Source organism: Salvelinus sp. IW2-2015, linkage group LG17 (assembly GCF_002910315.2).
Source record: "Salvelinus sp. IW2-2015 linkage group LG17, ASM291031v2, whole genome shotgun sequence".
In the NCBI taxonomy this organism is placed as follows: domain Eukaryota; kingdom Metazoa; phylum Chordata; class Actinopteri; order Salmoniformes; family Salmonidae; genus Salvelinus; species Salvelinus sp. IW2-2015.
The window spans coordinates 33,337,004-33,357,169 of record NC_036857.1 but is presented as its reverse complement, the minus strand read 5'-3'; the positions used below and the strand labels follow the sequence as shown (position 1 = coordinate 33,357,169).

The window sequence follows — 20,166 nt, the reverse complement described above, 5'->3', positions numbered from 1 at the left end:
ATATTCATTCAGTCAAGTGCCTCTCGATTAAGATTGATCATCCAGATAGTAGCTCAGTTTGCTACCGTCATATTTTATATTACACAAGATAAACATCTGGTGTTGGACTAATTTAGTTCCTTTCATGGCACATTTTCTCACCATTTATCGCTCAAATGAAATCCATATTCTTAAAATGGTTTTTAAACAAATTTTGAAGTACACTGAACAAAAATAAACGTTGTTTAAATGTTTAAAATAAATGTTCCATGCACACAGAGCTTATTCCTCTCAAATGTTTGCACAAATTTGTTTACATTCCCGTTAGTGAGCGTTTCTCCTTTGCCAAGGGAATCCATTCACCTGACAGATGTGGCATATCATTGAAATAGCATGATCATTACACAGGTGCACCTTGTACTGGGGACAATAAAAGGCCACTAAAATGTGCAGTTTTGTCATACAACATAATGCCACAGATGTCTCAAGTTGAGGGAGCGTGCCAATTGCATGCTGACTACAGGAATCTCCACCATTGCCGTTTCCAGATAATGGAATGTTTATTTCTCTACCATAAGCAGCCTCCGATGTTTTATCAAATTTGGCAGTACGTCCAACCGGCCTCACAACCGCAGAACACGTGTATGGCGTCGTGTGGGCAAGCGGGTTGCTACTGTCAACGTTGTGAACAGAGTGCCCCATGGTGGCGGTGGGGTTATGGTATGGGCAGGCATAAGCTATGGACAACGAATACAAATGCATTTTATCGATGGCAATTTGAATGCACGAAAATACCATGAGGAGATCCTGAGGCCCATTTTTTTTTAAAGGTATCTGTGACCAACAGATGAATATCTGTATTCCTAGTCATGTGAAATCCATATATTATAAATTTTTATTAGGGCCTAATTCATTTATTTCAATTGACTGATTTCCTCATGAACTGTAACAGTAAAATCAATTAAAATTGTTGCATGTAGCATTTATATTTTTGTTCAGTATATATACTGTATAGTATAATACTAAGTACTTTGTGGTGTTKGTTTTTAGTGAAAAGTTCTCGATAGCAGCACCGGGGAGAAAAAGTAAAAAAGTCAGTCAGTGGCTGTCGCCACAGTTACTTTGGGGGTTGATCTTCCACGGGTGACTCCTTGGCAGGCTGTTCTACAGGTTGCTCCGTGGGTTGCTCCTCTTGGGGGTTGTCAAGCAGCTCAAACATGTCGTCGATGACCTGCCACAGGCAGTTGTCCAATGGGAAGTCGTTGTCCACCAAGTTGACTAGGAAGTAGTTGTCATGGATGTACTTGATGATCATGCGTGATGGCGACTCGTCCTCATACAGCTTGGCCCACTGCTCAATCCACAGGGCAAAGGCCTCATCCTATTAAAAGGCGAAAACAATTAACTCTATGCATTTCTGAAAGGTGGGAATTTCAAGTGTTTCGACATCGATTTAGCTTTACAGCTCTGATAAAACTTTATCAGGACGCTTTATCAATTCCACACAAAATAATGACTTTGAAAAGGATTACTTTAAAAGGCTTCACGGGAGGTTTTTGTGCCATGGGACTTTCCAAACGCTCCAGCTCAAAGAGACGATGTAGAGGGTTAAAAATTCCATACTCAACTAAAATCTCAGAAAATTTTCATAGAGAACCAATGACAAGCATTGGCTCATCCGAGTCAAGGGAACGTTCCAGAACCAGAAACAACCCCTAGCACACTCCATCATTCCTTCTGATAGARGGTTTCACCTAATTGCTTACACCTATCCAGTCCTCTCATTTCTACACAAGTGCATAGGGGGTAATGTTCCTGGAAGGGGCCAGTAGGATAATGAGATGACCTTACCTTCCAGTACATGAAGCTGACTGGATCCACCACCGTGGGCTGGACAATCTCCCTGCCGGGGAAGATGCCCCACGTCACAGCGTTGGGTTGCATGTCATGYGCGTTCGTCGTATTCTGACCCTGTAAACGGAAARAATCGACCAGTAGATCAATCCAACAATCCATTCAATTCACAAAACAGGTGTAAATGTAGGCTAATATATGTAGATGAACTTACATGAACATTGACAATGTGGTAGTTGACGCGAGGTTCGTACTTCTTCAGCACTTTGAGGAGAACGGTGACGTTTTCACTCGAGGTGAAAAATTCCAGATAGGCCTGTCGAATTTGCAAACGTCGCAAAGCGTTAGGTTCATGTCATTACATGAGTATGCGTGTAATACAATAACTGTTACTCAGTTTGAGAAACCTTTCATTTATTCACTCTTCCTCATTTCTAGGAAAGATTGTGAATCACCCTACTCTCAACATCGTGACAAGAAAGAAAAGGAGACAGCCTTCATTTTCCTCAACAGTTATTTTACCTTATTTTAATACTTGATCATTTGAATGACTTTATGGGTGTTTAAATTGTGTTATAAATTAAAATGTTTAAATCTCCCCCTCCCTTTAGTAGGCCTACCTAATTATTTTGGTAAAACTTTACTTTAAGCCTGCAGGTACAGTACGATGATTTATAACTTGTTATAAAGTATGTATGAGCCTTTATCATGTTATATAATCTTATAATTGGTAATCCCCAAAACCAAACCACGGATGCCTAACTTCACCTTCTGGAAGACGTAGCCCCCCGGTGGGCCCCAGCCCACGATGGGGTCGTCGGAGGGCTTGCCATTGATGGTGGGCTGCGAGTTGATGGTGAGGACCCCCCGGCGGTTCACCTTGTCGAGCTCGTCCATCATTAAGTTGGTCTCCGGAGCCAGCGGCTCGTCATTCCATGGCAGACACATCACCTAGGAGATAACAGCCGGTCATTGATGTCAGTTGAGCAAAGCGGAAATCAAAGGGTTTAGGCTTTTGTTTTAAGTGGTAGTCATAATGGCCACGTGGGTCGAATTCATGAGGCTCCAAARGGAAGAAAGCTGACAAACATTTCAGTCTGAAGTGTCTAGGGCCAGGCGTCACCTTGTGTCCGGCGCAGTTGGGCTGGGCCTTGATGTAGCTGGTGAAAACCTCGTAGACACTCTGCTCACTGGTCAGCTCCTCGCCCCACATCTTCAGCAGGGCGTCCTTTGACGACTTACTCTTCAGGTAGAACAAGTAGTAATCGTTGAGTTCGCCAAAGGCTGGAGATGACGAGTTGCCCCTGAAATAACACAGAGCCAAGATGATAAGTCCTGGGAACATTGCCTTCTCACTGATTATACAGTAATTATTCACATGGGAAAAGTCACAGAATAGGTTGAGAAAACAAACGTACTGTATATCATGCATTCCCTTAACTATTAGACCAATGACAGCTACAAAAACATTGGAAATGTAACAATGTCTAACAACAAACTAGCCAAGGTGCAAGGGGATTTCTCTAGAGTTTTTGTCCAGTGTGTGGCTTGCTCACCATCGTCCGTTGGGGAAGTCGTCCCAGTCCTGTGTTCTGTATATGTAGCTCTTGGGTCTGGAGGCCCAGAAGATGGGTCGCACGTCCTCCACTTTGCGTTTGGGGTGAGCACTCACCGCCCAGGGGAGTGGACGCCTGGCAACCCAAGACAACCAGAAGGCATCAGTACTAGTAMAAAAGGGTGCGACAGCAGCTATTCCATTCTAATACATAGGCAGTTAAATTTCATGTGAACTGGTTTGTTTGGTTTTATTAAGTGTTCCAGGACAGAGTGTGCATGTAACAATCAAATTTAATCTGATTATTGTGCAATAGACAATTAAACCTTACACAGTATACCCATTTGGTTCTCTTTCAAATACTTKTTTCGATGTATCACATATAATATCAAAAGTTTCTGTTGGAGACAGACCAGTAGTGGTGAATGAGGTGAAAAGGAGCCACTCTCTGCCCTCTGGTTATTCTCGCTTCTCTGCCTCACAAAGAGCAATACTACTCTAGCTTTCCTCATATCGACTGGATACCCGTTTTCCTGTTTAATTTCACTAGGGTAGGGGGAAGCATTCGGAATTTTGGATGAAATGCATGCCCAATTTAAACTGCCTGCTTCTCGGGCCCAGAAGATATGACATGCATATAACTGGTAGATTTGGATAGAAAACACTCTAAAGTTTCCAAAACTGTTAAAATAGTGTCTGAGTATAACAGAACTGATTTGGCAGGCAAAAACCTGAGAAACCTATTCAGGAAMTCTTTTTTTTTTRTTTTTTTTTTTTTTTCTATTCAATGCCATTACAGTATCCATTGACTTAGGACTCAAACTGCAGTTTCTATGCCTTCCACTAGATGTCAACAGTCTTTAGAAATAGTTTCTGGCTTGTATTCTGAAAAATGAGGGAATAAGAGCATTTGGAATGACTGGACGCTAAAGTGTCGCKGAGCTTTTTCATGCGCTCGACAGAGAGAGAGCAATTCTTGTTTACCTTTTAAATTGACAACGTTTTTGTCCGGTTGAAATATTATCGATTATTTAGGCTAAAAATAACCTGAGGATTGAATATAAACATCGTTTGACATGTTTCTATGAACTTTACGGATACAATTTGGATTATTTTGTCTTCCTGTTTTGACTGCGTTTGAGCCTGTGGATTACTGAAGAAAATGTGCGAACAAAACAGAGTTTTTGTATATAAAGAGACTTTATCGAACAAAATAAACATTTATTGAGTAAATGAATGTCTGCTGAGTGCAACCATATGAAGATCATCAAAGGTAAGGGATTCATTTTATCTCTATTTCTGACTGACTGTTCTACCTGGCTGGCTACTGTTTGTAATGATTTGTCTAGTGGGCTATGTTCTCAAATAATCGTAAGGTATGCTTTCGCCATAAAGCATTTTTTAAATCTGACACCGTGGTTGGATTCACAAGACGTTCATCTTTAAACCTATGTAAAATATGTTTTGTTTTCTGAATTTTTATAATGAGTATTTCTGTATTTGAATTTGGCGCCCAGCAGTTTCACTGGCTGTTGAKGAGGTGGGACGCTAACGTCCCACATACCCAATAGAGGTTAACTGCTCACAAGTGAACCATGAAGGATATCGCTGCCGTGCGAAAGGTCTTCAGACCCTGTCGAGAGYTTGAGTACTAAGGTTMAATTTTTGTATCGAAATTCCTTATCTACTCCTCAGTCTGTTGCTTCACGGCTAGCTTTTGATACTCGGTTAGGCTAACTTGGCTAGKTCACTGAGGCGCAATCTATCCGCACTAGCATACCCTACCTGCAACATGGTAGCATTGTCATCTCACCTCTCGTGTAGTTTAACCTACGTTCACCCGTTCTGTTAACTACACCGACCAGCTCAGCCTCATGGCGCCCTTGTTTACGGGAGCACTCTGAAAGTTAACTCTGCCACCACGTGGTTTCCTTCAGTCAGCACTGAGCTAGCCATGGCGTACCATGAGGTAGCTGCTAGCGCCCCACCCCTTCACCACGAGGTAGCTGTTAGCTAGCTAACGCCCAACTAGCCTCACGGCTATATTATTGCTAGCTGTTAGTATCAAGGCTTTTAACTAGCTAACTTCGTACACCGTTTACACTTTGTTCCTATAACAGACGCTGCTCGGTCCCCCTAGCAAGCCTCATTCCTCACAATGTCCACTGCTACCCTGTCCAGGGACGAGCCTAGCACTCAAACCCCCACGTTCATGTGCCTGTAGGTCCATGATTGCAGGGAAAGATTCCCACCCTCTATGCATCAAATACTTGGGTAAGGGACATCCAAGAGGCGCTCGAGGACCCGTAGTCTTGCAAGCACTGCAGATGAGGGCTGGTCTGAAGAAGAGGCTTAAATGTGCTTCGATCTCGATATCCTCTCTTGCCTCCAAGCAAACAGCGACACCTGAGGGTAGGCTCTCTGCAACCGAGCCCAGTTAGGGAGAGGTCACGGATAGCCTTGACTCCCTCCCGTCACGGTCTGATGATGTAACAAGTTAGGGGACAACAAGGAAGAGGATGAGAATAATCTCACGGATATCCACCAGATTGCTCAGGAGGTGCGGACTGACAACCCCGTTCTCCCCCTTTCTCAAGCCTGCAGGCCTCACGGCCCCGAGAGCAGTGGAGCTGCCTCTCCTCTAGTGGAGTTTGGGATCCTTCACGTCTGCAAGCGGGCTGCGGCCAGACACTGAATCGAGTAGCCGTCTCCTACAGGGGTTTAGAGCCCGTCAAGGGACCTATACAATGGGAAGAGACTCCCGTCCCAAAGATTCTTGCCAGGTGTACCCCTAGCCTGGATATGCACAATATGGAGGAATTACAGACCTGAACCTCTGTGCCTCCCAAGGCTGTGATCGTACCATCAGCCTAGCGGTTGTGGGAGGAATGGCGCTTTGGCTGAGCTTATACTACATCTTGGAAGCCCCAGTGTCACCCAAGGAGTTGTTTGGCCCCACTGTCGCCGCCATGCAGCAGAAGTGTGACATGCACAAGAAATAAGGCAAAACCTTCAACTTTTGCTTGCCCCGCAGACCAGATCCCCGTGGCCGGCCGCTGGTTCCTGCATCTCGCCCCAGCATCACAGCTGGGAGGGGGCAACAAGCTGGCCTTGGGAGACTGAGGTCCCCAGTGACGCAGCAGCCTGCCAAGACTCAGGCTAGGCCATTGAACCAGGCGGAACCTGTAGTAAAGCAGTCTTACGCTGCAGCAAGTATCCACCCCTCTAACCTTCCTAAGGGAGATGAGAAGGGTCGGCCAAGATAGGGCGCAGCCGTGGCGAATGAGGAGCATAGTGTGCAGGGCCGACGGCTCTCTGCCCTACCCTCACTCTTCGGGTTTAATGTTTGATAGGGGAAGGAGTAGCGGTTTACTGATGTCAACGTTGTGAAGAGTGCCCCATGCTGGTGATGGGATTATGGTATGGGCAGGCATAAACTACGGCTAACGAACACAATTGCATTTTAAATCGATGGCAATTTGAATGCACAGAGATACTGTGACAACATGCAGAGGCCTATTGTCGTGCCATTCATCTGCCACCTCACGTTTCAGCATGATAATGCACGGCCCCATATCACAATGAGCTGTACACAATTCCTGAAAGCTGAAAATGTCCCAGTTCTTCAATGGCCTACATACATGTCACCCATTGAGCTGTTTGGGATGCTCTGGATTGACGTGTACGACAGATTTTGTTAGCAACAAATGCGGCAAAAGGTACAGTAAATGTAAAATACACATAATCAACAGTGTAATGTTCAGATTCAGTRGTGTCAGGTGAATCAAATGTATTTATAAAGCCCTTTTTATATCASCAGATGTCAAAGAGCTATACAGAAACCTAGCCAATAACCCCAAACAGCAAGCAATGCAGATGAAGAACTGTTGTGTCKTCATCTTTTATCTAATAATTTCCCATAATCTCCWAACTGTTCCCTTGTAATTGCTACCATGGTCATGCATTCCATATTTCTATAAAGAAACATTTCAATTAAGCCCTATCCATATAGGCCAATTCCAACGAGTGAAGGGTTAATGACCTTTTATTTTATTTATGTCACCTTTATTTAACCAGGTAGGCTAGTTGAGAACAAGTTCTCATTTACAACTGCGACCTGGCCAAGATAAAGCAAAGCAGTTCGACACATACAACACAGAGCTACACATGGAATAAACAAACATACAGTCAATAATACAGTAGAAAAAGTATATATACAGTGTGTGCAAATGAGGTAGGATAAGGGAGGTAAGGCAATAAAAGGCCATGGTGGCGAAGTAATTACAATATAGCAATTAAACACTGGAATGGTAGATGTGCAGAAGATGAATGTGCAAGTAGAGATACTGGGGTGCAAAGGAGGAAGAAATAAATAAATACAGTATCTGGATGAGGTAGTTGTTTGGGCTATTTACAGATGGGCTATGTACAGCTGCAGTGATCTGTGAGCTGCTCTGACAGCTGGTGCTTAAAGKTAGTGGGGGAGATATGAGTCTCCAGCTTCAGTGATTTTTGCAGTTCGTTCCAGTCATTGGCAGCAGAGAACTGGAAGGAAAGGCGGCCAAAGGAGGAATAGGCTTTGGGGGTGACCAGTGAAATATACCTGCTGGAGCGCGTGCTACAGGTGGGTGCTGCTATGGTGACCAGTGAGCTGAGGTAAGGCGGGGCTTTACCTAGCAGAGACTTGTAGATGACCTGGAGCCACAGTGGGTTTGGCGGCGAGTATGAAGCGAGGGCCAGCCAACGAGAGCGTACAGGTCGCAGTGGTAGGTAGTATATGGGGCCTTGGTGACAAAACAGATGGCACTGTGATGTACTGCATCCAATTTGTTGAGTAGAGTGTTGGAGGCTATTTTGTAAATGACATTGCCGAAGTCGAGGATCGGTAGGATGGTCAGTTTTACGAGGGTAACCCAATCATTGGCCCAGGTCAACTTTTTTTCCATTGTCACACCTTGAAGCCTATAGCTTTTCGTCTGTCGCTTCCCCTGAAGGGCGTTGTCCAGTACACACAGTGCACATGGACTTGGATTGTAGTAGGGCTTGGGCAAGCGTGTCATGCTCTTCGCTCATTAGGCAACCGCCCTTCAGAAGTGGGTGGGGACCCCCTTTTTCTCTTTGACTATGTCCTAACGGTTCAGGGGGACTATTATATGTTTTTATAATGCTAGGGTGGTAGCCTTTGGATTGGTCTGGAAGTGTCCTCTCCTAGTGTTTACCTCTTGGGCACTGTTTTTGGGACYTACACTACATGACCAAAAGTATGTGGACACCTGTCGAACATCTCATTCAAAATCATGGAAYTTATTATGGAGTTGGTTCCCCCTTTGCTGCTATAACAGGATTCCACTCTTCTGGGAAGGCTTTCCACTAGATGTTGGAACATTGCTGCAGGGACTTGCGTCTATTCAGCCAATTGAGCATTAATGAGGTTGAGCACTGATTTTGGGCGATTAAGCCTGGCTCGCAGTTGGCGTTCCAATTGTCCCAAAGATGTTCGATAGAGTTGAGGTCAGGGCTCTGTGCAGGCCAGTCAAGTTCTTCCACACCTATCTCGACAAACCATTTCTGTACGGACCTCACTTTGTGCACAGGGCCATTGTCATGCTGAAACAAGAAAGGGCCTTCCCCAAACTGTTCGTCTAGATCAGGGGTCGGGAACCTATGGCTCCCGAGCCAGGTGTGGCTCTTTTGATGATTGCATCTGGCTCGCAGATATTTTAATTAAATGATACTGGCCTACGTTGGCCATTGCTAGGTAAAACAGGTAAACGCCTCCTTTTGAATCAGTCTGCTCGGTCATTAGCTCAAAGCTAACCCTTCGACGAAGAAGATGGCGAAAAGAAAAAAGATGACGAGTATCGTACATTTCAGGACGAATGGACCGAAGAATTCGCCTTTGTGGAGAGAGCAGGTTCTGCGGTGTGTCTAATTTGCAATGACAAAATTACATCGATGAAACGGTCGAATGTAAAGCGGCACTTCGACACGCGCCATGCTACCTTTGCATCAAAATACCCTGCGGGAGACAGCAGAAAGAAAGCGTGCCAAGAGCTACTGAGCAGGGTGCAAGCTAGCCAGCAGCAACTCCGCGTATGGACCCGGCAAGGTGACTATAATTCCGCTAGCTTTGCTGGATCTTTAGCAATAGTGAGGAACGGAAAACCATTCACAGATGGCGAGTATGCTAAAACGTTCATGCTGGATGTAGCCAATGAACTTTTTGATGATCTTCCAAACAAAGACAAGATAATTAAATGGATACAAGACATGCCTCTGTCGGCAAGAACTGTTCATGATCGTACCATCGTGATGGCAAACAAAGTGGAGGAAACGCAAGTGAAGGACATAAATGCAGCGCCGTTCTTTTCCCTGGCTTTGGATGAGTCAACAGACGTGAGCCATTTGTCGCAGTTCAGCGTGATTGCAAGATATGCTGTTGGTGACACACTGCGCGAAGAAAGTCTTGCAGTTCTGCCATTAAAAGGGTCCACAAGAGGTGAGGATTTATTTAAGTCTTTCATGGAGTTTGCTCAAGAAAAAAAATCTACCTATGGATAAACTTCTCTCAGTGTGTACTGATGGTGCTCCGTGTATGGTGGGGAATAAAAAAGGATTTGTGGCGCTTCTCCGTGAACATGAAAATAGACCCATCCTAAGTTCCCATTGCATTCTACACCAGGAGGCACTTTGTGCTCAGATGTGTGACAGGCAGTTTGGGGAAGTGATGTCGCTGGTCATTCGTGTGATCAACTTTATTGTTGCTCGAGCCTTAAATGATCGCCAGTTTAAAACACTGCTGGATGAAGTTGGAAATAACTATCCTGGTCTGCTTTTGCACAGCAATGTGCGTTGGTTGTGCGTTGGTTGTCAAGAGGGAAGGTGCTTAGCCGTTTTGCGGCTTGCCTGAAAGAAATAAAATATATTATATGGCTCTCACTGAAATAAATTTCCAAATGTTTTGCTTTCATGGCTCTCTTAGTCAAAAAGGTTCCCGACCCCTGGTCTAGATTGTCATTGTATTCTGTAGCGTTAAGATTTCCCTTCACTGGAACTAAGGGGCCGAGCCCAAACCATGAAAAACATCCCCAYACCATTGTTCCTCCTCCACCAAAATTTATAGTTGGCACTATGCATTGGGGCAGGTAGCGTTCTACTGGCATCCGCCAAACACAGATTTTTCCGTCGGACTGCCAGATGGTGAAGTGTGATTCATCACTCCAGAGAACACGTTTCCACTGCTCCAGAGAACAATGTCGGCTAGCTTTACACAACTCCAGCCGACGCTTGGCATTGCGCATGGTGATCTTAGGCTTGTGTGCGGCTGCTCGGCCATGGAAACACATTTCATGAAGCTCCTGATGAACAGTTCTTGTGCGGACGTTGCTTCCAGAGGCCGTTTGGAACTCGGTAGTGAGTGTTGCACTTTTTACCCGCTATGTGCTTCAGCACTCGGCGGTCCCGTTCTGTGAGCTTGTGTTGGCTACCACTTCACGGCTGAGCCGTTGTTGCTCCTTGACGTTTCCACTTCACAATAACAACACTTACAGTTGACCAGGGCAGCTCTAGCAGGGCAGAAATTTTATCAACTTACTTGTTGGCAAGGTGGCATCCTATGACAGTGGTACGTTGAAAATCACTGAGCTCTTCAGTAAGGCCATTCTACTGCCAATGTCTTGATTTTATACACCCAATGGGTTGTTTCTGCACCTTCTTGGTGTGTACTCTCAGTAACGGGACCTCTTGAGGGTTGGTGATGTTGGGCCTACCTTGGCTTCGTACAGTATGTTTTTTGCGATATGAGAGTTGGCCATATCCCCATATGTGATACATGGAAATTAGTATTTGAAAGAGAACTTAAGGTTACTTGCGTAACCTGGTCCTCTGATAATATGAGTAAGATGTATCACCGCATTCCCCTGCTCGCAAGGGCGTGAGGAAGAGAAGCATGCTTGAGAATAAGTAGAGGGCGGGAGTGGCTCCTTTTAAAGAGCAACTGCAGCCAAAAACCAACTTCACATTTAGAAAACAGCTTATGGTCGGTGAGTCAGAAACATTTGATTATACTGTCAAAATTGACTAGAGTGTAAATAGGATCATTCTTGTCATAAAGTCTGTCTCGTCAGAAACAGAGTTTTATGACTGCATCACAAAGTAAATGAAGGTTGGGTTTGTTTCAATCCTGCCCACATGCCCACAGCTGGCAGTAATCATCAATTTGGAGTACAGGTGCACGTGACCCAAACGCAATGTCCGTGGTAAATTTGGGTCGACTTTGGAATCCCTATGGGGCTAGTTAGGGACCATTGGTAAATTCCACAATGTACAAGGGACAATATATAAAAATTCCTCCAAATTGACTTAAAAACCTCAAATCAATTACAAACTGTAGAATTTCATATACAAATATTGAAAGCATTTAATGAGAAAATGAATGAAGCAAATTTGAAAAACGAGGCCAAATCAGGAAGTGCAGTCGTCCTTTAAGAAAGGTGAGGGTCTCGCCTCATTCAAGTAGGCGATCCTAAACGAATCCCCATATGTGATATATCTCACTCATATTGTCAGAGAACCGGGATTACGGTAGTAACTTTACATTTCATTATTCTTCAAATACCATGTCAGCTAAATCAAGCAAACAACCTGAAGTGTTTGAAAGAAAAAACAATCCTATTTGGACCCAGGTATGGTGTGGTGGGCGGTCCGAGTTTAGACAACCAACCTGGGGTCCTCGATCCAGAGGCCCAGCTGCCGCAGAACCTCTATGGTGGCCACCTCGCGGTTCAGGGTGTAGAAGTGGAGGCCCGGCACCTCGCCGCTCTCCAGGAGCACGCGGCACATGCCCACAGTCTGCTCAATGCCGTAGTTGCGGATGGCTGCGTCGTTGTCCTTGATGGGCTCGATGACCCGCATGATCTCCTCAGGCACCTCCAGCTTAGACAACTTCACCAGCTGCCTTAGAGATTGGTAGCCCTGGAGGAAAGGAGGAATGATAACACACAAAACAAAACATACAAATACTTTAGAAAATCATTTCAAATACTTTAGCTGTGCTTGGTTGAGATTGCCTTTTTAAAATTAAGCAAACCCCGCCCACCAGGCACTCCAAACATATACTGCCCCTTATGGGAAAATGTCCCCTTGTCCGATGAATAATGTCTCGTTTTGGTATCGTCCCGGCCTTAGTACCTGGATAGGGAAGATGCCTGGTAGGATGGGGCAGGTGATTCCTATGGCCCTGCAATCTCTGACAAACTTGAGGAAGGTGTCGGCCCGGAAGAAGAGCTGGGTGATGATGAAGTCTGCACCGGCGTCCACTTTCTCCTTCAGGTGTCTCAGGTCCTCATCGTAGCCCTCTGCCTCTGGGTGGCCAGTAGGGTAGCCTGCCACAATAAATGAGTTTTAATGTGCAGTGTGTGTGTGTACAGGTCACATTTTACCAACAACTTGAAGGACTAAATGGCTTTACGGGAGATAAAATGCTCACATCGTATAAGTAGGTACAACAGCCTACTTTAAAGTCCTCCACAAATAACCTGATGAAAGGATATCATTACTATAAAATGACAAAATGCTGAAGCTTTGTAAAAAGAAAAAAAGAAAAGACAAATACGTAATTTTGCATCAATCATACCAGCCACACAGATGTCGAAGTAGTCATCAAACTCGCAGCGGATGTGTTTGACCAGGTCTGTGGCGTAGTTGAAGCCCCCTTCTTCCTCTTCCCAGTCAGCCCCTACGGGATCTATAAAGAGATCAGGTAAAACATGGTGTTCAAAGGGAATTTGTCACAATAAGACGTAGCTACACTTAAAAATATAAAAACGCAAGATGCAACAATTTCAAAGATTTTACTAAGTTACAGTTCGGTGAAATCAGTCAATTGAAATACATTCATTAGGCCCTAATCTATGATTTCACATGACTGGGAATACAGATATGCATCTGTTGGTCAAAGTTATACCTTAAAAGAGTATATTTTTTGGATCAGAAAACCAGTCCATCTGGTGTGACCACCATTTGCCTCGTTATGGTATGGTTATGGTAAGGTGGCGCCGACAGACATGGCAGCTCTGCTTCTAGCTCGTAAGCAACTTRGCAGTATTTCGGTTTTTGTGTGTTATTTCTTACATTATTAGCCCAGAATGTTTGTGTTATTACATACAACCAGAAATAACGTTTGAATATCAGAGTGGTGGTAACTCACCAGCATTACGACGAGGAATAKAACTTTGCTGAATTGGATCCTTTGTTCAGACCCCCCAGGGCAATTAACTTTTCCCAGAAGCTGCTCCAAGACGCCGCCAGCGGAGAAGAAGTATTCGGAGTGGACTTCTAGTCCCACTCAGGAGGCGGGCACACCATCCACCGCTTCCGAGTATATTACTCGCTAATGTTCAGTCTCTGGACAATAAAGTAGACAAGCTCAGGGCGAGGATCTCCTTCCAGAGAGACTTCAGGGACCGTAACAGCCAGCTGGGTTCTCAGTTCACCGCGCAGACAGGAATAAAGAACTCTCCGGGAAGAAGAAGGGCGGGGATGTATGTTTCATGATTAACCACTCATAGTGTGATTGTGATAACATACAGACCCTCAAGTCCTTTTGCTCACCCGACCTAGAATACCTCACAATTAAATTCCGACTGCATTTCCTCCCAAAATAATTATCTTCGGTTAGTTAAAGCTGTGTATATTCCCCCTTAAGCCGATACTCCAACGGCCCTCAAGGAACTACACTGGACTTTATGCAAACCACATATTCTGAGGCCGCATTTATTGTATCTGGGGATTTTAACAAAGCAAATTTGAGGAAAACACTACCGAAGTTCTATCAAACACATGGACTGCAGTACTCACTTAGGAAAAACCCTCGAGATGCCTACAAGGCCCTCCCCCGCCCTCCCTTCGGTAAATCAGATCACGACTATTTTGCTCCTCCCTTCCTATAGGCAGAAACTCAAACAGGAAGTACCCGTGCTAAGGTCTATTCAACGCTGGTTTGACCAATTGGAATCAATGCTTTAAGATTATATTGATCACGCGGACTGGGATATGTTCCGGGTAGCCTCAGAGAATAATATTGACATTTACACAGACACAGTGACTGAGTTCATAAGCAACTGTATAGGGGATGTTGCTCCCATGGTGTCTATTAAAACCTACCCAAACCAGACACGGTGGATAGATGGCAGCATTCGCGCAAAACTGAAAGGGAAAACCAGCCACGTCGCGGACACCAACGTGTCCGCTCCCYYACACCTTCTTCGCCCACTTCGAGGATAACACAGTGCCACCGACGCAACTGCTACCAAGGACTGTGGGCTCTCATTATCTGTGGCTGACGTGAGTAAGACATTTAAGCGGGTTAACCTTCGCAAGGCTGCCGGCCCAGACGGCATCCCTAGCTGCGTCCCCAGAGCATGCGCAGACCAGCTAGATCGAGTGTTAACGGACATATTCAATCTCTCCCTATACCAGTCTGCTGTCTGTCCCCACTTGCTTCAAGATGTCCATCTTAGTTCCTGTACCCAAGAAAGCAAAGGTAACTAAATGACCATCACCCTGTAGCACTCACTTCTGTCATCATGAAGTGCATTGAGAGGCTAGTTAAGGATCATATCACCTCTACCTTACCTGATACCCTAGACCCACTTCAATTTGCTTACCGCCCCAATAGATCCACAGACGATGGAATCGCTATTAGACTGCCCTATCCCATCTGGACAAGAGGAATACCGACGTCAGAATCCTGTTCATTGACTATAGCTAAGCATTCAATACCATAGTATCCTCCAAGCTCATCATTAAGCGCAGGGCCCTGGGTCTGAACCCCGCCCTTTGCAACTGGGTCCTAGAACTCCTGACGGGCTGCCCCCAGGTGGTGAAAGTAGGAAACAACACCTCCACTTTGCTGATACTCAACACAGGGGCGTGCTCATCCCCCTCCTGTACCCCCTGTTCACCCATGACTGTGTGGCCACGCACATCTCCAACTCAATCTTCAAGTTTGCAGATGACACAACAGTAGCATAATTGAAAACCAACAATGACGAGACAGCCTACAGGGACGAGGTGAGGGCCCTAGCGGAGAGGCGCCAGGAAAATAACCTCTCCCTCAACGTCAACAAAACAAAKAAGCTGATCGTGGACTTCAGGATACAGCAGAGGGAGCACACCCCTATTCACACCGACGGGACCGCAGGGGAGAAGGTTCCTCAGCGTACATATCACTGACAATCTGAAATGGTCCACCCACACAGACAGTGTGGTGAAGAAGGCACAACAGGGCTCTCCAGAGGGTGGTACAGTCTGCCCAACACATCACTGGGGCCACACTGACTGCCCTCGAGGACACCTACAGCACCCGATGTCACAGGAAGGCCAAACATTATCCAGAACACGAGGTCAGTAGAGGTGCATCAAAGCTGGGACAGAGAGACTGAAAAACAGCTTCTATCTCAAGGCCATRAGACTCTTAAATAGCCATCACTAACCGGCTACCACCCGGCTAKTCAACCCTGCACCTTAGAGGCTGCTTCCTTATATACATAGACATGGAATCAATGGCCACTTTAATAATGTTAACAAACTGCTTTACTCATCTCATATGTATATACTGTAATCTACTCTATTTCAGTCAATGCCACTTTAGATGTGCGTTGTTGTGAACTGTTAGATACTACTGCATTGTTTATGATACCAAGATGGCATAGCAGTCAGACGTCCTTTGTCCTCGTCTTGTCGTGTCCCGTGTATATATATATATATTTACGTCTTTCTTCGCATATCTTTTATATATTTTATTTTCCAAAAACTCAACTTCAAAACACTCTCCTGCAACCCGCCTCACCAATTTAAATTTAAAAAGTATTATTTACCTCAAATCTGAAATCCACAATAGAAGCTAGCCAGAAGCTAACCAGAAGCTAGCAAGTTTACTGGCTAACGTTAGTATTCAGCTAACCACGGTTTGTGGTCATCAGCTATCCTTTAGCTCGAAAAGCTATCGGCAGTTTTGTACAACGCGACTCAGACCAGAGCATACCGGACCTATTTTCTCTTCATATCCCCGGATTTCAACCGCAAGCTCTGGACATTTACACCTGGATCTRGCAGCTAGCTAGCTGCTATCCGAGTGGCTATTGGCTTACGTCGGTCCCGGAGCAAACATCAATTATTCCGGAGCTAGCCAGCTGAAGAGTTCCATTCAGCCACTCCTGGGCTACAATCACCTATCCGGACCCGTTTTACTGCCAATGCGGAGCCCCACCGGGCCTTCACGACTGGACTACCGACGTTATCTGCCCGAGGGAGTTATCCAACTGGCCCCTCTGTTGCGACGTTACCTGAACGCCCATCTGCAACCCGCTAATCGTTAGCTGTCTTATCGGCTGCTATCTGAATAGGTCTATCGTACAATTTTTTCTTGGGTCATTATAACTATATCTATTTTACCAATTGGATTGATCCACTCTACCACACGGAACCCCACTAATCTTTCGACGGAAACGCACGAGGTGGCTAAAAACAGACCTCCATCCTATGCTAGCTTGCTACCGATGGCCTGGCTAGCTGTCTGAATCACCGTTACCCCAACCAACCTCACTACTCACTGGACCCTTATGATCACTCGACTAAATATGCCTCGCCTTAATGTTAATATACCTTGGCCATTGCTGTTTATTGGATTATTTCACTGTAGAGCCTCTAGCCTTGCTCATTATACCTTATCCAACCTTTCAGTTCCACCACCCACACATGCGATGACATCACCTGGTTTCAATGATGTTTCTAGAGACAATATCTCTCTCATCACTCAATACCTAGGTTTACCTCCACTGTAAACCACCATACCTTTGTCTGTACTTATCCTACTCCTCCTCTGGTGATGTAGAGGTGAATCCAGGCCCTGCAGTGCCTAGCTCCACTCCTATTCCCCAGGCGCTCTCTTTTGATGACTTCTGTAACCGTAATAGCCTTGGTTTCATGCATGTTAACATTAGAAGCCTCCTCCCTAAGTTTGTTTTATTCACTGCTTTAGCACACTCTGCCAACCCGGATGTTCTAGCCGAGTCTGAATCCTGGCTTAGGAAGACCACCAAAAATTCTGAAATCTCCATCCCCAACTACAACATTTTCAGACAAGATAGAACAGCCAAAGGGGGCGGTGTTGCAATCTACTGCAGAGATAGCCTGCAGAGTTCTGTCCTACTATCCAGGTCTGTACCCAAACAATTTGAACTTCTACTTTTAAAAATCCACCTCTAAAAACAAGTCTCTCACCGTTGCCACCTGCTATAGACCACCCTCTACCCCCAGCTGTGCTCTGGACACCATATGTAAACTGATTGCCCCCCATCTATCTTCAGAGCTTGTGCTGCTAGGCAACCTAAACTGGAACATGCTTAACACCCCAGCCATCCTACAATCTAAGCTTGATGCCCTCAATCTCACACAAATTATCAATGAACCTACCAGGTACCACCCCAAAGCCGTAAACACGGGCACCCTCATAGATATCATCCTAACCAACTTGTCCTCTAAATACACCTCTGCTGTTTTCAACCAAGATCTCAGCGATCACTGCCTCATTGCCTGCATCAGTAATGGTTCAGCGGTCAAACGACCTCCACTCATCACTGTCAAACGCTCCCTAAAACACTTCAGCGAGCAGGCCTTTCTAATCAACCTGGCCGGGGTATCCTGGAAGGATATTGATCTCATCCCATCAGTAGAGGATGKCTGMTTWTTTTTTTTTGAATGCCTCCCTCACCATATTAAATAAGCATGCCKCAATCAAGAAATGTAGAACCAGGAACAGATATAGCCCTTGGTTCTCTCCAGACCTGACTGCCCTTAACCAACACAAAAACATCCTATGGCGTTCTGCATTAGCATCGAACAGCCCCCGTGATATGCAACTTTTCAGGGAAGCTAAAAACCAATATACACAGGCAGTTAGAAAAGCCAAGGCTAACTTTTTCAAGCAGAAATTTGCTTCCTGCAACAAACTCAAAAAAGTTCTGGGACACTGTAAAGTTCATGGAGAATAAGAACACCTCTTCCCAGCTGCCCACTGCACTGAGGATAGGAAACACTGTCACCACGATAAACCCACTATAAAATTGACAATTTCGATAAGCATTTTTCTACAGCTGGCCATGCTTTCCACCTGACTACCCTTACCCCGGTCAACAGCACTGCACCCCCCACAGCAACTCGCCCAAGCCTTCCCCATTTCTCCTTCTCCCAAATCGAGTCAGCTGATGTTCTGAAAGAGATGCAAAATCTGGAACCCTACAAATCAGCCGGGCTAGACGATCTGGACCCTTTCTTTCTAAAATMATCTGCCGAAATTGTTGCAACCCAAAGATTGCCAAAGATTGGAAAGCAGCTGCGGTCATCCCCCTCTTCAAAGGGGGACACACTCTTGACCCAAACTGCTACAGACCTATATCTATCCTACCCTGCCTTTATTACGGTCTTCGAAAGCCAAGTAAACAAACAGATAACAGACAATTTCGAATCCCACCATACCTTCTCCGCTATGCAATCTGGTTTCAGAGCTGGTCATGGGTGCACCTCAGCCACGCTCAAGGTCCTAAACGATATCTTAACCTCCATCGATAAGAAACAATACTGTGCAGCCGTATTCATTGACCTGGCCATGTCTGTCGACTCTGTCAATCACCACATCCTCATCGGCAGACTCGATAGCCTTGGTTTCTCAAATGATTGCCTTGCCTGGTTCACCAACTACTTCTCTGATAGAGTTCAGTGTGTCAAATCGGAAGACCTGTTGTCCGGGCCTCTGGCAGTCTCTATGGGGGTGCCACAGGGTTCAATTCTTGGACCGACTCTCTCTGTATACATCAATGATGTCGCTCTTGCTGCTGGTGAGTCTCTGATCCACCTCTACGCAGACGACACCATTCTGTATACTTCTGGCCCTTCTTTGGACACTGTGTTAACAACCCTCCAGACGAGCTTCAATGCCATACAACTCTCCTTCCGTGGCCTCCAATTGCTCTTAAATACAAGTAAAACTAAATGCACGCTCTTCATCCGATCGCTGCCTGCACCTGCCCGCCCGTCCAGCATCACTACTCTGGATGGTTCTGACTTAGGTAATWGTAGTTGTCCACATATTCTAGGTGTCTGGTTAGACTGTAAACTCTCCTTCCAGARTCACATCAAACATCTCCAATCCAAAGTTAAATATAGAATTGGCTTCCTATTTCGCAACAAAGCATCCTTCACTCATGCTGCCAAACATACCCTTGTAAAACTGACCATCCTACCTATCCTCGACTTCGGCGATGTCATTTACAAAATAGCCTCCAATACCCTACTCAATCAATTGGATGCAGTCTATCACTGTGCCATCCGTTTTGTCACCAAAGCCCRATATACTACCCACCACTGCGACCTGTACGCTCTCGTTGGCTGGCACTCGCTTCATACTCGTCGCCAAACCCACTGGCTCCAGGTCATCTACAAYACCCTGCTAGGTAAAGTCCCCCCTTATCTCAGCTCGCTGGTCACCATAGCAGCACCCACCTGTAGCACACGCTCCAGCAGGTATATCTCTCTGGTCACCACTAAAACCAATTCTTCCTTTGGCCGCCTCTCCTTCCAGTTCTCTGCTGCCAATGACTGGAACGAACTACAAAAATCTCTGAAACTGGAAACACTTATCTCCCTCACTAGCTTTAAGCACCACTGTCAGAGGCAGCTCATAGATTCAAATGGCACATAGCCATCTATAATTTAGCCAA

The 20,166-nt window shown here is 45.5% G+C and overlaps 1 protein-coding gene across 2 annotated transcripts in view; it reads right to left on the bottom strand.

Moving 5' to 3' along the window:
• Positions 1-407: 407 nt before the first annotated feature.
• LOC111976745 (methylenetetrahydrofolate reductase (NADPH)) overlaps positions 408-20,166 on the bottom strand; it is a 32,583-nt gene continuing 12,824 nt past the window's right edge. For both annotated transcript variants that reach the window (XM_024005837.3, XM_024005838.3), the window contains exons 4-12: positions 13,023-13,133; positions 12,578-12,771; positions 12,111-12,361; positions 3,390-3,524; positions 2,957-3,137; positions 2,602-2,784; positions 2,048-2,149; positions 1,831-1,950; positions 408-1,360 (exon numbers count right to left, since the gene is read on the bottom strand). In XM_024005837.3, the coding sequence (XP_023861605.1) occupies positions 1,097-1,360; positions 1,831-1,950; positions 2,048-2,149; positions 2,602-2,784; positions 2,957-3,137; positions 3,390-3,524; positions 12,111-12,361; positions 12,578-12,771; positions 13,023-13,133 (1,541 nt within the window). In that variant the 3' untranslated portion in view covers positions 408-1,096. The remainder of the gene's footprint in view (positions 1,361-1,830; positions 1,951-2,047; positions 2,150-2,601; positions 2,785-2,956; positions 3,138-3,389; positions 3,525-12,110; positions 12,362-12,577; positions 12,772-13,022; positions 13,134-20,166) is intronic.